The sequence below is a fragment of the Calliphora vicina genome, chromosome 2 (assembly GCF_958450345.1).
Source record: "Calliphora vicina chromosome 2, idCalVici1.1, whole genome shotgun sequence".
NCBI lineage: Eukaryota > Metazoa > Arthropoda > Insecta > Diptera > Calliphoridae > Calliphora > Calliphora vicina.
This window is the reverse complement of record NC_088781.1, coordinates 79,536,276-79,556,445: the sequence shown is the minus strand read 5'-3', so window position 1 is coordinate 79,556,445 and position 20,170 is coordinate 79,536,276. Positions and strand designations below refer to the sequence as shown.

The following is a 20,170-nucleotide window of genomic DNA, read 5'->3' as shown; positions in this document are numbered from 1 at the left end:
TGCTATTATGGGTTAATTTTAATTTTTCTGCTGTTTTTGTAAATACTAGGCTTTATGTTATATTTTTCCTAAGTTTCATCAAAATCGGTCCAAAAATATATAAAATTTCGCTATCTTTCAGTGAGAAATTTGAGTTTTTATATAATCGATTTTTGTTCAGAAATATGAGTGATCACAGATCGAGTTCCTTTTCTTGATTAAACGCTTATTGGCCAAGTTAATAGCGAATTTAGATATTTTGAGTTTTTATATAAAAAATACATTTTTGTTCTGAAATATGAGTGATACAGATCGAGCTCCATTTCTTGATTAAACGCTTATTGGCCAAGGTATTAACGAATTTAGATATTTTGGGTTTTTATATAAAAAATCTACTTTTGTTCAGAAATATGAGTGATCAGAGATCGAGCAGCTTTTCTTGATTAAACTCTTATTGGCCATGTTACTAACGATTTTAGATATTGTGAGTTTTTATATAAAAAATCGATTTTTGGCCAAAAATATGAGTCATTACAGATCGAGCTCCTTTTCTTGATTAAAAGCATATTGACCAAGTTAATAGCGAATTTAGATATTTTGAGTATTTATATAATCGATTTTTGTTCAGAAATATGAGTGATCACAGATCGATGTATTTTGCAGATGTATTTAATAAGTGAACGTAGACAAATTTTATTTCTGTAAAAACTTTCTCTATACGATTATGTTCTCTATAAATCCCAATGTGATGATTAAAAAATTCTGAAATTTGTTTAACAAAATTTTTAAAAATTTTAAATTGGAGTTTTGAAACTGCCGTTACAAAAAATATATTTTTTTGGTTATACCTGCGAATAGGTTAACTTTATCCTAAGAAGACAAAAACTCATACACAAGTAAATATGGATATATTCTAAGTAAAAATTAGCATTTATTTTAATATTTCTCAAAATATGTTAATTTTTTTCCTACATTTCATGTTCTAGGGGCCTTTTTTAATAACTTTAACATTTTTAACCAATTTTTGTCTTTATATCTTATTAGAACGACAATTACGTACACATTTCTATTCTTTTAAATTAAATTGCAAAAGTAATTATTTAATGGCAAAATTTTTACAAAAACTGAAAAAATGCATTTTTCCCTTGTAAATGCACCTCAAAACTAAATCGCTAAGTCGGCACGGGTTGCCCTTCTTAGAATAAGCTAAAAATTTTGTTGGTGGTATTTTATGTCATTACGAAAGTTTTCAGGGACACTCTAATATACATACTCATAATATATATACTCATTGTAATTTGATGAAAATAAGCCTCAATAAAGTTTTTTTACATACTTTACTTACTTGTCTGTTTTCGCATTCAAATACAGAAACACGTTTTTCTCACACAACGAGAAAGGAGGGAAACTTTTGGTTCACATTTCATGTGAGAAAATTTACGATGCGAGAAATACAGAAACGAGCTACATCCTACATTAGAGAAATACAGAAACGAGCTACATCCTACATTATCAGAATCGGTCACATAAGCTATAAGCTGCCGTTTTAATTTTTTTAATAGTGTTAAATTTTTGAAACCATACTAATTTAAATGTAGTTAAATAAATTCATCAACAAAAATTAAAAAAATATTTGAGGTGTTAAATAAAGTTAATATAAAATTTCATATGTTTTTCCTGTCTTACCCTGTGAATTATTCCGGCAGAGTGTAAATGCTTTATACCGCATAGCATCTGGTAAAGTAAATATGACATTCTATCATGATCGAGATCCATTTGAATTACTTGACATAAATTAGCGTCCATTAGTTCCATAACGAGATAAACATCTTGAAAATCGTCCAAGTTACGTTGTGGAGTAAATGCATTAAGTAATCCAATAATCTAAAAATTTAAAAAACATGTAAATTATGTTGGAAATGATTTATTTTGTATATGGTATTTTATTAACACTGTACAACAGCATTTTTGGAATAGAATAGCGACCCTATAATTCTGAAAGGGCTTGTTGAGTAGATCATTTTTGTAACGAAAATTTATCGAATTTGCTATACAGTAACATTTTTAAAGATATTCACTGTCGGTTGAAGTCAGCTGTTACTTTAAGCAGTTTTTCTTTCGTTATGTTAGCGACAATAATTTAATTTATGTTTATTTAATCGATAAAGTGTATTTGCAAATTTTTCTTCGTCATCTTCACCTTTTGTATTTAGTTTACTTAACTTATTAAAATTTACAAAAAAATAAGCCGCAAAATAATGTGAATTTGACGATTAGACTACTTATTATTCTACTGGAAGTACTTATTTTTGTTCGCGATGTCCCAAAAGTAATCCTTTACATTTTGGACGGAAATAAGCTGTTTTGTTAGTAGAGTTATTTATAAAATTATGTATTAACAAAAAAATAAATTAAAAAAAGTAAGTCGCAACCACGCACAGAGGGATGGCTTCATACATTTTTTTTGCAAAAATTATAAGGAGTGGTCGTAGAGCGCTGAAATTTGGTACCGATAATTATATGGACCAAACTAAGAAAAAAAAATTAAATTTTATCAAAATCGACCACGCCCAACGCCCACTGCCCATACAATCCAAATAGATTGTTTCGCATTAAATTTTTTCTATCCAAGTAAAAGTCTAGAAATTTGGTACATATATTTTCTGAAACAAAAGCAGAACGTATGCTAAGTTTTATTAAAATCGGCCATGCCCACCGCATACCGCCCATGCAATCTAAATTTTTGTGCAAAAATTATAAGCAGTGGTCGTAGAGCATTGAAATTTGACACCGAGAATTATATGGACTAAATTAAGAAAAAAATTAAATTTTATCAAAATCGACCACGCCCAACGCCCATACAATCCAAATTGATTTTTTCGCATAAAATTGTTTATATCCAAGCAAAAGTCTAGAAATTTGGTACATACATTTATTGATACAAAAAAGGAACGCATGCCGAGTTTCAATTAAATCGGTCACGACCACCGCCCACGAAACCCATACATAGATAAATTTTTTTTGGATATTTCGTTTATTATTCGACAAAAAATGTGAAGTTTTCATCCTGTTCCGAAAACTTCCGAAAACTATGTTTTCTTATAATCGAAACAAGACAATCCCACCTTTCATTTTATTATAAAAACAGCTTGGGGAAAAGTGGGGCAACATTTTTTTTCTCCATGGAAAATCAAAAATAAAATAATTTTTAGAGGCTTATAAATATGGCCATATCTTCATAACGGTTTATGATATCCCCATAATTTTTTTTTGTATTTATGGAGAAATGCTATATTTTTCGAATATGTTAAAGTTAAATGGTATTATTAGGAAAATTATACATAAATAAACCACTGAATTGCTTGAAAATGTAAGTAAATTTTTGCTTAACACCGTTGCATGGACTTTGCTTCAATTTAAAAAAAAAAAAAAAATTCTTAAAACTATCAGTGTACATTTCATCTTTAAACATTTATCTACAAAAAAAACATCATTTGATTTTTGAAATTGAGTGTTTGAAAAATTTACTTTTTGACACCAAAATCCGTCTGTGCCATGTGTCGAACCAACAACCTTCCGACCGCTAGACAATGTTGTACTCACTACACCACTGTTTAATTATTTCATTCTGCGTCAAATAATGGTTTTCTGCTTTTCGCTTATTTTGATATTTTGTAGACAGAGATGTCATATCTTAAACAATCGTTAAAAATAAATTACTGAATCACACTATCGTTACTGCAAGCGCTTATTTATGTCGATAAACATTACGATTTTCGGTTCGTTAAAATTAGTGAATCGCACTACTGCACAATGGTTCCGCCCATAGGCCAAAAATAAATAAAACGATCACAAAATATTTAGACAAAATGCAAACAAATTGTCTCTTAAATATCCAATCTTTTTAATGGCAAACCGTATTTTGCTGGAAATCTAACGAGACTTTTTAAAAATAAAATTAAAGCATGAGCAAATATTCATTTGCAAAGTGCAGCTGAACGCTGGAAGAATAATTCAAAGCAAAAGTGCACTTCAAAGTGGTCTTGCAATTGCTGTAGTCTACAAAATTAAATTATTTTCAATCGATTTTGAAGTTAAAGGTATGTATTTTATCTTTAGAAAATAATAAAAACTATCTTGTGTTGTAATTCTTGTGAAATTAATGTTTTAGTTAACCTATAAGTTTGTTACTTTTTTAACTTAAAATTTATCAAAATCGTCTACGCCCAACGCCCACTGCCCATACAATCCAAATGGATTTTTTCGCATAAAATTGTTTATATCCAAGCAAAAGTCTAGAAATTTGGTACATACATTTACTGAAACCAAAAAGGAACGCATGCCGAGTTTCAATAAAATTGGTCACGCCCACCGCCCACGAAACATACATAGATAAGAATTTTTTGGATATTTCGTTTATTATTCGACAAAAAATGTTAATTTTACATCCTGTTCCGAAAACTATTCTTTTTATACCCTTCAGCTTCGTGAGAAGGGTATATATAAGTTTGTCATTCCGTTTGTAATTTCTACATTTTTCATTTCCGACCCTATAAAGTATATATATTCTGGATCCTTATAGATAGCGGAGTCGATTAAGCCATGTCCGTCTGTCCGTCTGTCTGTTGAAATCAATTTTCTGAAGGCCCAGATATCTCCGGGATCCAAATCTTCAACAATTCTGTCAGACATACTTTCGAGAATTTTGCTATTTAAAATCAGCAAAATCCGTCCATAAATAACGGAGATATGAGCAAAAATCCGAGACAACCTCTGAAAATTTCATCAAAAAACACAATGTATTGCATGCTTTGACAAAAAAGCAACAAAACGTATGGTTTTTGATTTGGCGTTGTTGTTGTTTTTTATACAACTACACGTTTGTTTGGTTGTGTGTTGGTTTTTTTGACAAAAAAACAACAAAACGTATGTTTTGGTTTGCGTATTTTGTTTTTTTTTTGTGTTTTGTTTCTTTTGGCGTTGTTGTTGTTTTTTATACAACTAAACTTTTGTTTGGTTGTGTGTTGGTTTTTTTGACAAAAAATCAACAAATCGTATGTTTGAATGTGCATGATTTGCGTATTTTGTTTCTTTTGGCGTTGTTTTTTATACAATTAAACGTATGTTTGGATGTGTGTTGGTTTCATTGCCTTGCGTATTTTGTTTTTGTTTTTTCTTTTGGTGTTCTGTTTCGTTTGGCGTTGTTGTTGTTTTTTGTGTTCTTGATAAATTTAGGATGCTGTAAGCTGAAAGTGGGCAATGTACATACATACCTATATACTAATTATAAAAAATAATAATGCATCCACAACAAAGGTGAAGGGTATATAAGATTCGGCATAGCCGAATATAGCACTCTTACTTGTTTTTAATCGAAACAACCACCTTTCATTTTATTAAAAAAAAGAGCTTGGGGGAAAATGGGGCTACTTTTTTTTCTCCATGGAAAATCAAAAATACAGTAATTATTAGGGACTTATAGATTTGGGCATATCTTCTTAACGGTTTATGATATCCCCATAATTTTTTTTATTGATGTAGAAATATTATATTTTTAATATGTTAAAAGTAAATGGTATTATTAGGAAAACTATACATATATAAACCACTGAATTGCGTGAAAATATAAGTATTTTTTTCCTTAATACCCTTGCATGGACTTTACTTAAATTTTTTAAAAATAAAATAATTTTTTTCTTAAAACTATAAGTGTACATTTCATCTCTACAAAACATCATCATTTGGTTGTTGAAATTAAGCGTTTGTAAAATTGACTTTTTGACACCAAAATCCCTCTGTGCGCCGTTTAATTTTTGCATCGGTACATAAAACTCTGATCCGTGGAGCTGAGGTAAGCAAGCATGTAGTAGTGTTAATAGGTGAATTATCGGAGGAAGCAGCTGAAGCGAAAAATAAGCATATAAAATAGTTTAGATTGCAACATACCCGAAAAATGTCGCGCAATGCTACAAATACAGAACTTTTAAATAGCCTGTTTTAAGTTCAGATCCATTTATTTCTGGAGGACAAACTTACCAACAAAGAAAACAAGTAGTTTAAGTAAAGGAGTTTTACATTTTATTAATATTTTATATATGTATAATAAACTTATTTTACCTTACTATCTTATATTACTTAGTAATACCTCATATTGCATTGTGTAACTTTTTAATTAATTTTTTTTTCAGTGTATAGTTCAAATGAATTAAAATGGAATAAAAATTTACTAAAATTGTTTAAAACAAACGAATTTTCATACTGAAATATTTTATTTCAAAAATTCATAAAACAAATCTAAAAGCCAATTATCCCTTGAAAGATCAAAAAGCTACTGTGGCTACATTTGTTAATATTTTTTCTTAAACATTTGCAAACTTTAAGTTATTTACCTCAGTTATGAGGTAACAAATTTTGAAGACACTAGCTTTTTTAGTTTTGGAGATATTGATTATTGACCGCTTGTTCATATAAGGGAAACCACTGTGTACTGGTCTGAATTTTTTTTACAGTGGGTCAAATTTTTAATTTTTTTATCGGTAGCATTATATTAACTGAAAAAAAGTTGAAAGTTGTAACGAAACAAACCCGTAAAGGACCTAACTCTCTGTTATTACCATATCGCCCATTGGTGGTCTTAATGACATTGTCGGAGTTTTGGATGTCTTACACAAATCACAATTTAATATGTAAGTCTTGACATCTGTCACCAGTCCTGGGCAATAAAAATATCTTCTTATTCTTTCTAAAGTTTTGGCAATACCGCCATGCGCAGAGTTAGGTGTATCATGAGCGCAGTATATAACATCATGACGTAGCTCACTGGGTACAAAAAGTTTCCAAGAGTCCGATTCATCAAGATCACCTGAGGAAAATATTACTCTTTTATAAATGTACTTATTGATGACTCTAAAATCTGGCAATTCCGACGAATAGAAATCCTCGCGTAATTTCGCATATTCGGGACTTTCAAAAGCTTCTGATTCCAAATCAATAGAAGGTACTGTGTCTATTTCTAGAGAATCTACAAAAGTTTCGCCCTCATGAGCACGTGAAAGAGTGTCAGGCACTATATTTCCTCCTTTCCTCTTTTATGTTCGATGGAAAAATGAAATGAACCATCTAGCCAGCCTACCCGACAGATCCATTTGGCCCATTAACCACTTAAGGCTTCCGTGGACGGTAAAAACTTTGAACTCTTGTCCTTCTATGTATGGTCTAAATTTTTTTATTGCTATCACCACAGCGAGACACTCAAGTTCGGTAATTGTATAATTACGTTGAGCTTTATTTAATTTCTGGGATATATATGCAATATGTCTTTCATTGCCATTGTCGTCCTTTTGCGCCAATACTGCACCTATGCCATAAGTGCTAGCATCGCATTGTAAAATAAATGGTTTCTCATAATCAGGATGTGTAAGTAATGGTGCAGTTGTCAGTCTGGTTTTTAATTCTTTTAAAGTCACATCAGCTTCATCATTCCACTTGAAATCGGTTTCTTTGTCAATAGCTCTGTCAGTGGGAACGGCAATGTTGAATAATCTTGTATGAAACGTCGGTACCAACCGGTCATTCCCAAGAATCGTCTTAAGTGTCGAATTGATTGTGGTACCGGAAATTCCTGAATGGCTCTAACCTTGTCGTTGTCCACCTGTAATGTTCCATTTCCTACAATGTAACCAAGATATTTAACTTTATTGAGAGCAAAACTGCTCTTTTTGACATTTATAGTTAACCCTGTCTTCCTCAATTGTGTAGCCAGTTTGCTGAAACAATTAAAATGTCGTCAAGATACACGAAAACATGAGACTTCAATTTATACGTAATAACCATGTCCATTAGTCTGCACAACGTCTGCGGTACATTACACAGTCCAAACGGCATTCTTGTAAACTGGTACAACGGCCGATTTGGGACTGTGAAAGCTGTCTTTGGTTTTGAGCTTTCCTCCAGTTTGATTTGCCAAAAGGCATCTTTCAAATCTATTTTGGATATACAATAAACTGAAGGAAGTCTCGATAAAAGTCCGTCGATGTTCGGTATTGGGTAGGCGTCCTTCACTGTCACAGAGTTAAGTTTTCTACTGTCCACACACATCCGTATTTTTCCAGGTTTTATCACAACTACAGTAGAAGACCAGGGAGAACTGGGAGCTTCCTCGATTAAAAGAAGCCACTACTTTATCTAGTTGTTGTCTTTGGATTGGTGTCAAAATAAGTTTATCGGGGTCATATTCAATGTAATCGATTTCACAAATTTCCGGAACTGAAATTTTCAACCCAAATTCAGTCCAAAAATCGAAACCACATATTATATTCTGTTTAATTGTAGGTACTAATAAAAAATTAAATTGTTTTGTCTGTTTCTGAAATGTCAGAGTCAAAGTCACAGTTCCTGTAATATTTTGGCTCTGTCCATCTGCAGTCTTAATATTACCATTGCATTTCTTAAAGTTTCTCATTTTCTGAACTTCAAAAGCCAAATCACCACCTATCACACTTCTATTCGCCCCACTATCTAACAATGCCAAATATTTAGTGTCACTTATCTTCAAGTTCACAAATGGTCTACTATCATCATCTTGTGAGATGATAGGAGAGATAACAATTGATCTAAATGATTTTAATTTCCGGTAGTAATCTCGTATTCGAGTTGTGGAACGTTTTGAAGTATAATTACCATCACCAAATATTCTATCACGAGCCTTTTGATATTCAATTAGCCGAATATGATAGGGTCTCATTAAGGGATGTTTATTTTCGTTGTCGTTCGAAGTAGTGTTTAGTTCTAAAGTTTCGGATGTCTGCGTTAATTCCGACGGACATCCTTCTGTCCGTTTCCGTCTTGAATGTCGGACAAGAAGGTCGGTAAGTTTCCTTTGCACCACATCCATAACAAAATATACGGCGTATGTCTAGGCAGTCAAAGTAGGTATGTCCATTTTTATCGCAGTTCCAACATCTAATGTCACCTCGAACTGCACATATTTCAGAAACCGATTCTAAAGAGTCTAAAATGTTTGATTCCGAATTTGGAACAGCAATTTATGAAACACGTCCTTTCATTTGTCTTCGATAATCATGTATCTGAATGTCTTTAACAAATTTTTCATGTCGTTTTACTTCAAACGAAGTTTTGCCACGGTTGAAATATCAAAGTGAATTAGTTCATGCCTTATCTCATTTCTAAGGTTCCTAATCAAGATTGCACATAAATTTTCGTCTGAAATAGGGTATTTTAATTTGTCAGTCATGGCCGAAACTGCATCGAAAAAATCATCGAAGTTTTCATCCGATCGTTGCTTTCGTCGATGTATGTTTTCCCTTATATCATAATCATTATAATCGCCTTTGTATTGGTCACGCAAAGCCCTCGTCAAAGTAAACCAGTCCAGCTCGTTATCATGTCGATGATAACGCCAATACCAATCCAAGGCCTTGCCGTCAAATAAACTATGGGCGTGTTTACATAACAAGTCAAAATCACCGTTTAAGTTGTTGCTAGTTAGTACATTAATCCGGTAAATAAATTCGTCTACGTTCATTTGATTGTCGCATCCCGAAAATTTAACTATCCATGATAATAAAAACAACTAAGCTCTCAAATGAAAATAATAACAAAAAAATATATAAAAATTAAGAATGAGTATAGTAATCAGGTATAGATTAACTAAAAAATCTCAATTCTAGAAAGAAAATACAATGAATCTAGTGTAAGATATTTGATTTTTGTGTACGTTATTCAAATGATTTAAAAATCAGAACTACAAAACTAAAAAATATTATACAAATTTTCAAAGCCAAAATGATCAGAAAATTTTTGTTTCATAAATGAAAACCCAATTGGAAATATGATCATCGTGAAATCTGATAGCCTCACAAAGTTAATGTCTAAGAGAATTCTTATTGTCAGAGTTCTATTGTGAAATTTTATGGGGATAATTTTTGTGGAAGATCTTAAACCTCTTCCTTTGACCCTTTTTTCGAGAAAATCAAAAAAAGAACTTTCAAAAAAGACATTTAAGGAATAAAATATTCAAAGAAATTGTTTTCCAGAAAATTTCAGTGGGGGTTGTAAATAAACAAACAAAATTACACGCCAAGTGTGATCGGAATTAGCTGAAATTTAAAATATAAATAGTCCTTAAGGCAGGCGCGGATCCACGTGGGGAGAATTTCCTTTCCCCCCCACAAAAACATTTTTTTAAATAAATAATAAATAGAACAAAGAAAGGAGTAATAATCAATTTTAGAAATTTAAAAGAAAAATATATTTTGATGATAAAGCATAACATTATTAAACAAGTTTGTTGTTTTTTAATATACAAGGTGGCGCAAAAGTAATCCTCCTATCAGAAAATGCTATACATTTTGCGATTGGCCCCTAATGTCAGTTCTGTTTTGACATTTGTGTAGTAAACACATGCGAAATACACGTTAATAAATAATGTTTCGCTACACTGCTCAAGAACGCGGAATATAATCACCACCAAGAGGAAGATGATTTTTCATCAAAAATAATAATGAGTGATGGCCCATTTCCATCTTAGCGGGTACGTAAATAAGCAAAATTTACGCTTCTGGGGCACTGAAAATCCGCTTGTAACTCACGAAGAGCCATTACACCCGCTCAAAGTCACTGTATGGTGTGCTGTTTTCGCTGGAGGAGTCATCGGACCTTTTTTCTTCGAAGACGTCGCGGGCCAAACGGTTACTGTGAATGGTGAGCGCTACAGAGCAATGATCAACGAGTTCTTTTTGCCGCAACTTGATGAATTGGGATTGGAAAACATGTGGTTCCAACAGGACGGTGCAACGGCACACACTGCACGTGCCACAACCGATATGCTGAAGGATGCATTTCCCGGGCGCCTAATCTCCCGTTTTGGCGATTTGCACTGGCCAGCAAGATCGCCTGATTTGACCGCTCCAGACTTCTTTTTTTGGGGCTTTTTGAAGTCGCGGGTTTATGTCAACAAGCCTCAGACTCTTGCAGCTCTTAAAGACAATATCCGTCAAGAATGTGAGGACCTATCGCCGGATGTTTTGGCCAAAGTGATGGAAAATGCCATAAAAAGGGCTCAAATGACAATCAACTGTGGCGGCGGCCATTTACATGACATCATATTCTCGACTTGATGTAAAAAAAATTAAAAGACCAAATAAAAATAATCCACAAGAAGAATCTAAGTTTTTCATTATTTTTTAATTACAGCCAAAAAAGATCGGAAGTTTACTATTGCGCCACCTTGTACATATCGCAAAGGCTTTAAGTCCATATTTTAAAATTTTACAGGAGAGACAAAAAAAAATTCAAACTCATTTTTTTGTATGTATTTTTCTTTGTTTTCTATGTGCATAAAAGCAAAATTATAAAATAAGTATTTGCCGAGATAAAAGGTTTTTTGGACTTTTTCTATTGCGTAGTTTGTATTTTTTGATGGACTTAGGTCTTTTTCTTAGAACTTGTCATTCATTTCTTATTTACTACTTTTTATACCCTTCACCATGAGTGGCAAGAGTTTGTAATTTCTACATTTTTCATTTGCGACCCTACAAAGTATTTATATTCTGGATCGTTATAGATAGCGAAGTTGATATAGCCATGTCCGTCTGTTCGTGTGTCAGTCTGTATGTTGAAATAAACTTTCCGTAGCCCCCAAATAACTTACATACAAGATTCATACATCAATACATCGGGAATACTTCCGCTCGGTTACTATTAAAAAAAAATTAAAAAAAAAAAATTGGAAAAAACTTTTTTAAAAAGGGTATATACGATTCGGCACAGCCTAATATATAGCTCTCCTACTTGTTTTTTACTAATAATTTTAAAAAACAAAAAAAAAAATTTGGTGAAGGGTATATAAGATTCGGCACAGCCGAATATACTTAGCTATAATGCGTTTGTGTAGATGTTTGTAACGTCCAAAAATAATAGTCTAACATCCACCTTAAATTATACCGATATGAGTCGATTCATTTTGAAGATATTACGATAAAATGTGATATACACATACAATTCAACGCAAATAACTTTCATGGCGATCGGTCCATAATTAGTCATAGCTCCCAAATAAGACCTTCTTCCGAAAATAAATTATTGAAATTTTAAATGATATTAAATGGTTGGGCTTGACAATTTGACAGAAATGGTTAAACTGTACTTTGTATAAGGACTTATAGCTTTTTCTTGTGATAAATTGGACTAAGCGCTTTCGCTCATCACTACAAAACAATAACAAAAAGATAATTCCAATTTTTTCTTTGTATTCAATGTATTTTTACTTATATTTACTTACATTACTGCATTAAAATCTCAATTTCTAAAAAAAAGTTGCATGTTAAGCCAGCGATATGTAAATGTAACGTTGTTCTCCATGATATATGCGATAAATAAATTGTTGCAAGTAGTTTGTGTCTAAACTATTTGTTTTGTATATAAGTGTGTCATCTACATTGAAAGTTTTAGAAAATGCGTTTGTGCGTTCGTTCTGTTCAGAATTTGTATATAAAACAAAACAAATTTTTAAAATTTTTTAAATTTTGTTTTTGCTATCCACATCACTTTGGCGTGATTTACAAAATTGTGGCCTTGGTTTTTCCATACAAATAAAAAATACTTCTTTTAACTAGATTTTAATAAATATATATTAACAAATTTAAACTGAGAGATTATTTGGTAAATCCCGGCAGCAAAAACAAAAAAATTACAAAATTTGATTTTGTTTACACTAAAAGGCTAAGTTGATTTAAGCTGGAGTTGATTTAATTTTTTATTTGTATTGAAAACTAATTTTTGAATGTTTTGGTTTTCCATACAAACTTTCACTTGAGCTGGGTTTAGAAAATAAGGCCCCAATATAAACACTAAATACAACACATCCTTTCCACAGTATTGAGCTTTGGTATAAAAGAAAATAATGTTTTAAAATAATCCGTCAAACTGTTTTTAAATAATAAAAATAATAAACGAAAAGCACATACATTTTCAAATCACACTTTTAAAATAATAAAACAAAATTAATAATAATATAGGAATAATATTGGAAGCACTGGTAAAAATAAAGAGACTCGTCATCAAAAGCACTTTTGGTAATAAATTCGTTAAGAACATTCGAAATGACTTGTGGATTGTACATGGTTTGTGACAGTCTTACATTAACAGGGCCTTTAAGTTTAATTTTCCAAAAAAGCGATAAATCTTCAAATATAATTAAAACACTTAAGTTAACATTGCAAAATAAAAGAGATGAAGCCGAGATGCATTGTAATATTGAAGTATTTTTGATTACACCATACAAATCTGCGAAGAATTTTATCGCATTGTGGCCATTGTTCGACTCAGTATTGAAGGATTTAAAAATTCATTATTCTGAAGATATTTTAAATGTATTCAAAAAAATATAATAAAACTTTCTTATAAATATTGAGATACATTTGTATTTGTTGCTGATCAAATTTAATACAAAATATTTATAAAAAGTTATCTTTAAGTAAAATTGCAGGCTTAGAAGTGTTTTCAAAAAAAAAAAATTTGAATTGGTGCTTTGCCTTTTTAGAAGTTTGGATAAATCTGGGGCCGTCTAGTTTCGCTTAAGTGAGCCAAGCTTTACTTTAAACACTTTTCCATTAGGTTCTCTTTTCGGATCATATACAAATTTTATATAGTCCAGAAGAATTTTTTTTACAAAAGAAAAAAATATAGGGACTTATTTGGGAAAAAACTAAAAAATGCGGCCATTTTTACATGTTGCAACTTTTGATGAATGTAACTTTTTATTGGTACGAGATAACTGTTATCAACTTGTCTTCATTTTATTAAAAATTTTATTGCAAAGATAACACAGGTCAACAGCAAAAAAGGCTTCACTAACCACTATATAGATTTGATGCATCATGGTTACCTAAGTACAAAAATGGTAAAATTTTTTAAAATTGTTTTTTCTAAAATTGTGCATTTTTTCATATGTTTCTCCCCATAATTTATGAGAACTCAAAAACGGTTAGTCCGATATTATTGAAGTAAAGTTAAAAATGTTCAAACTTAAATAACCTTTAATCCGGTTATATATTTTTTACGTGAAAATAGCTAATTTTTGTGTTTTAAAAAACTCATGAAAAATCGAAAACGGCAGATCTTGTTTAGGTTTATTACTTTCAGGCCTGTTCTGTAATCCACGTGATTTCAAACCACATGCCGTTTTAAAATCACACGTGTGATTTGTGCCTGTTCTGTAAATCACGCCGTTATTGTATTTTTCGGTGTGATTTTAAATTTTCGAAAGCACAAGAAAACAGCTGATTCGTTTATTTTAAATGTTTTGTTTTGCAAATAATTTTGTAGAAATATTAAAGTGAACATAAAAAATGCCTGGAGCTTCTGTTATATCTTTAATGGAATTAAAAAGAATCGAATTACATTTTATAAAAATTTTGCAAAAACTATGGCGCAAGCTCAACCACTATTTCAAAAATAAAACAAAACAGCAAAGCTGCCACAGTACACAATTGCTTTTGGTTACCACTTGCTTCAACTTTGTTGCAGTTTTTTTTCAATTAGCACAAAAACCTTAACACATATTGATAAATTATAATATAATCTAACAAATATTATAAATTTTATGATGAATTCTATAATTAATTTAAAAATATTGAACATATTTTAGACAACCATTAAAAAATTTTAGTCTGGCAAGCTTCCATGTATTAAAATCATAAACAGCTGACAACTGAAAATAAACCTGAAACCACAAAAGAAATCAAAGAAGCAAATAAACTTTGTACAGCAGAAAAGGTGTCTCTAGATTTTTATTCAATGTTAAGAGTTTTTTTTAATAAAACAAGTAATTCTATAAGAAAATTAATAAAGGACATATTGTTTAATTTATTTAAGTAATTTATTTTAATATTTTCCATGTAATAGCCGCAGAAATAACCAAGTGATTTGAAAACATTAGTGACTTTGCTGAACGTTTTAAAATCACAAAATTATGTACACAGAGCTCCTTTTATGTGATTTCAAACCACTTTTAAAATGTGATATGCAGAACATACCTGTTTGTAACAAAAACAAAACACATGTAAATGTACACTCAAAGTACACGCTTGTACGCACACACAATTTTCTGAAAATAAGCGAATTCACTTATTTGTGACTAAAAAAATTGGATACTTTTACATAAAAAATATATTTTTTGCTTCAATTTGTTATTATAACTCCGAAACTACTGAGCCGATTAAATCGCAATGTATACGTAAAAATTTGTACATAGCATGGGGAAAATGTTTTCAACATTCAATTAATCGAAAGTAGAACATTAACTACTCAATTTTATGTATATCAAACAAAAAAGTTAAATTTTGTGAAAATGAGCGAATTCACTTAATTGTGAATAAATTCGAAAAGAATTAATAGATTTTTATCTTCCATATCTCATTTTGTTGCTATTATATACGGCTTTGCGACAAAGTAATAAACCTGAACAAGTTCTGCCGTTTTCGATTTTTCATGAGTTTTTTAAAACACAAAAATTTGCTATTTTCACGTAAAAAATATATTTTTTACTTCAATTTTTTATTATAACTGTGGGTAGTTTCGGTTAAAACGCAATATATAACCGGATTAAAGGTTATGTAAGTTTAAACATTCTTAAGTTTACTTCAATAATATCGGACTAACTTGAATTATCATAAATCATAAATTATGTGGAGAAACATTTGAAAAAATTCACAATTTTAGAAAAAAAATGTTTAAAAAAAATCTATCCATAGAATTTAAAAATTTTACCATTTTTGTACTACTGTAATAACAATACATCAAAATTGTGTAGTGGTTTAAAAAGCCTACAAAATTGTTTCGATTCTGTTACCCTGTGTTACATATTCACCCCTATCGGCAATAACATGTGAAATGTTGTTCCCATGAAATATTTATTTCCCTCGAAGGGAAAATTGCTATCGGCAATATCATGATGAACTTTACATTCACAATAGTTGATTTTGTTCGTAACAGCTGTTTATTGTTTACAAAATTCCATCTACATATTTCACAACAAGGGGAATTTTTTTCACGTGAACAAAGTTGATGAACGAAAAAAGGAAAAGGGAAAATATTTCATGTGAAATGTTGATTCGCGATAGGGGTGATTATGTATATAAAAGAAAAAAACATGCATACATATTATGTATGCACGTTTTTTGTAGATCTCCTTAAGGACTATTTATAGTTTAAATTTCAGTTCATTTGAATCATTCATGCATTTTTGACGATTTTTTTAAAAAGTGTGGGACCCGAGATGGCGTGTGATTTTGTTAATTAAGAGTAAAGCGCTATATTTACAACTTTTGTATCTTTGGCGACCCCCACTGAAATTTTCCTTAAAAGGTCTTTTTTTGATTTTCTCGAAAAAAGGGTCATATTGACCCCTGAAGAGAGGAGAGAGAGGGTTAAGATCTTCCACAAACATTATCCCCATAAAATTCCACAATATAACTCAGATATGACTTACATTTTTTTCAGTTTACCTTCAATCAAAAATTTAAAACTTTGACCAACTGTAAAAAAAAAATTCAGACCAGGTGGACTATAAGTTTATTCTAAAAATTATCTACTCAACATGCTCTTTCAGAATTATAGGGTCGCTATACTGATCCAATCAAAAAGACTCAATTTGTTGTACAGTGTAATTAATGGAAAAGGAGAATCATTTTGGATATACATATGGGCAATTCCATTATGTCGCACGGGATATTCGTACACATTTAAAGTGAAAACTAAGTCAAAATAAATAGAATTTTTAGTTTGACAAAAGGCTTACGACTATATGCATAAAAAACCCTTATTTAGATTTAAAACACAATTTTGTTAACAAACACTTTAAAAATTTAAAAATCATTTATAAAAGTATTGTATTCATAAACGTTTGTTAACGGCACAATAACTAATGTACTGATTTTTGTGCTTCTCATATATTTTCCCTTTTTCGTTGTTAGTGTTACTTTCAATTAGGATAAAATATTCGTTAATTTTCTTTTTTCATTGATTGTTTTCAGTTATAATACATTTTTGAAGATAACAACTAAGTTTTAGATAAAAAATGTATATCTGATTCTATTAAATTTATATTAAGCTAAAATGTATTAATGCACAAACTTTTATATATAGTTATTATTAAAAGTATTCGAATGACGAATATTCTGTGATAAAATAAACATCACTGTGTTATAATTTGTTTTATTAATTTATTTTTATTGACATTTTGTTAAATTTTAACAAAATTTAATGAATTTCTATTTCTATTTAATGATAAACTATGTGTTTTAATTTCGGAGTGGGAATATTAGATTATGTGGACCTTTTTCCACAATGTTTACATATTTTATTACTATATAGCGTTGCATGTTAAAAGTAAATGACAAAAACGCCAATCAAACTCACTTGTGAAGCTCATGTAGTTCACTGCCGGAGGAATATCAAACAAAATCATATACTATTAAAATGGAACTTATTCGCCAGCGGTGTGGAAATTGTGTTTAGCAATTGCAATAGTATCGTATATTATTCCAAATTTATCTTTAAAATCCCATTTTTTAAGATAAAAGGTATAAAAAATTCCTTATAGTAGGTTTAAAGTAGGGTCGAACGCACTTTAAAATTTGTACATTTAACAATTGTTTAATAAAGGTATTTTAAGCTATTAATCGTTTATGAATACAACTTTATGAAAATTTTCCTATAATTGGTTTATAAACCTTTTGTAAATGTTTATGCATATGGCTGTTAATTTATAGCTTTTAATTAGCCCTATAATTGGTGCTAAGTTTGATTTTGGACAAGTTTTAATTTTCAAGATAATTGCAAAAAACCGAGGCATTCGCACGGGACAAATACAGAAGTCAATTTCGCGGCCAACCATTCGAACGCCAATTTTCAGCGAAACCAGAGGCAATATTTTAATGTGACTAATTTTAGAATATTGTGGGTCCAGGAACCTTGGGTCCATCAGGACCGTATCTGTGGACTGTCTGAAGGGCTATACTTCGCTCTACTTCGCTAAAGGCGCAGGTAAAATTAGATCCTGTATATTGGCTAAAAGCTCTATGAAAATCTTCATTCTGTCTGATTACAGTAATGAAGATACAGTAGCAGTCTCATGGGAAACTAATGAAGGCTGTTTGTTATGGCTGATATCCAGCTACATGGCGCATGACCACGGGGAGCATCCACCAAACGATGATATCCGTAGTGCTGTGAAAAAGGCGAATGAGTCCAGGATACCATTGGTTATCTGTGCTGACGCTAACTCGCACCACATTGTATGGGGTAGCAGCGACACCAACACAAGAGGTGAGAGTCTTTTCAGTTTCATACTTAATAGTAGTTTGGAAGTAGTTAATAGAGGTTCAGAACCTACCTTCATTGTTTCAAACAGAAGTGAGGTACTAGACTTAACACTTGTGAGTGCTGAGCACCACAGTATGATTAACAATTGGGCTGTCTCCGACGACTGCTCTTTTTCTGATCATCTATATATTGATTTCAATATCAGTGTAACTTATAGGAATGATAATACCATTCTAAATAGGAGGAAGACCAATTGGGAGCTGCAGAGTGATGTACTCTCCCGGTCTCTACCAAACCCGCCCACTATTGAAAATAGGGACGATATTGAGGTAGCAGTTGAGGCACTTACAGAAGCGTTCCAATCAGCTACTAATTTGGCCTGTAAGCCGAATATCTGCAGGGGTAGGAATAAGCCACCCTGGTGGAACCCTGAGATTGCACACGCAAGAAGGGCGTGTCGTAAATTGTTCAACGAGGCAAAGAGGCTGGGTAACTGGCCGGAATATAAGTCCTCAGTGAACCACTTTAAAAACCTTACGAGGAATGCGAAAAGGAAAGCCTGGAGGGACTTCTGTAGCGGCGTGGAAGGATCCTCTGAGACTAACCGATTACGTAAAATTCTATCAACTTCACCGGTTGTACCAAGCTATATCCAGAAACCCTATGGTAGATGGACTCTGAATAGTAAGGAAACACTTGAGGTCCTATTAGATACTCATTTTCCAGGTTGCCTTCCAGTCGATGATGAGACTATGAATGGGGCTGCCGATTCTGTTGCTCCGGGTGATAACTCTGTTCCGATAAACAGGGATAGAATCCAATGGGCAATCAAAAGCTTCGACCCGTTTAAATCTCCTGGGCCGGATGGCATTATTCCTGCTGATCTTCAAAAGAACGAAGAAATAGTTGTACCATGGCTCATTAGCATATACACAGCGTGTATTAGATGGACCTATATCCCCACATGGTGGACGAGATGCAGAGCAGTCTTCATTCCTAAAGGTGGTAAGGTAAGGAGTATTCACTTGTTGCCTTTCTCGATATTGAAGGAGCTTTTAATAATGTCAGGCCCGATGCCATCCTATCTGCGATGGATGAACTGGGAATTGATATATGTGTTCGCCGACTAGTCGAAAAGATACTCGGTTATAGAGTCATTTGTGCTACTTTAGGTGGTGTAAGTGTTTTAAAAGTGGCCAATCGTGGAACCCCGTTTTATCACCACTTCTGTGGAATTTGGCTATGAATTCCCTGTTGATCAGGATGGACAACAGAAGGATCAAGACAGTCGCATATGCTGACGATGTTGCAGTTTTTATATCTGGTAAATTTCTGGATACAATATCCAGTTGTATGGAATCAGCATTAAGTACACTGAGTGAGTGGAGTATTTCATGTGGACTTAGTGTGAACCCACAAAAAAAGGAACTGGTTCTCTTCACTAGGAGGTATAAGATTGATGACTTCAGACCATCTAGACTGAATGGAATCAGTCTTGAGATTAGAGATAATGCGAAGTATCTTGGCATCATTCTAGATAAAAGATTGTCCTGGAATTTGAATATTCAAAACAGGATTAACAAGGCTTATGTAGCCATCTACTCCTGTAAGAAGGCAATTGGTACAAACTGGGGTATTATGCCGAAGGGTATCAGTTGGATCTTCAAAGCAGTTGTTAAACCCATCTTGTTGTATGGAGTGTTGGTGTGGTGGCACGCCTTGGATAATGCTACTCACCGTAAGGCTGTAGAACGAGTTCTCAGGACTATTGCGATACTGATTACAGGCGCTATAAGGACTACCCCCTCTAAGGCACTTTTTACTATCCTGAACTGGTTACCAGTTG

General features: G+C 32.0%; 1 protein-coding gene across 1 annotated transcript in view; it reads right to left on the bottom strand.

Annotated features, from left to right (window-relative positions):
• bsk (mitogen-activated protein kinase dJNK) overlaps positions 1-20,170 on the bottom strand; it is a 432,504-nt gene that overhangs the window by 188,434 nt on the left and 223,900 nt on the right. The window contains exon 4 of the mRNA XM_065499678.1: positions 1,666-1,863. Within this exon, the coding sequence (XP_065355750.1) occupies positions 1,666-1,863 (198 nt within the window). The remainder of the gene's footprint in view (positions 1-1,665; positions 1,864-20,170) is intronic.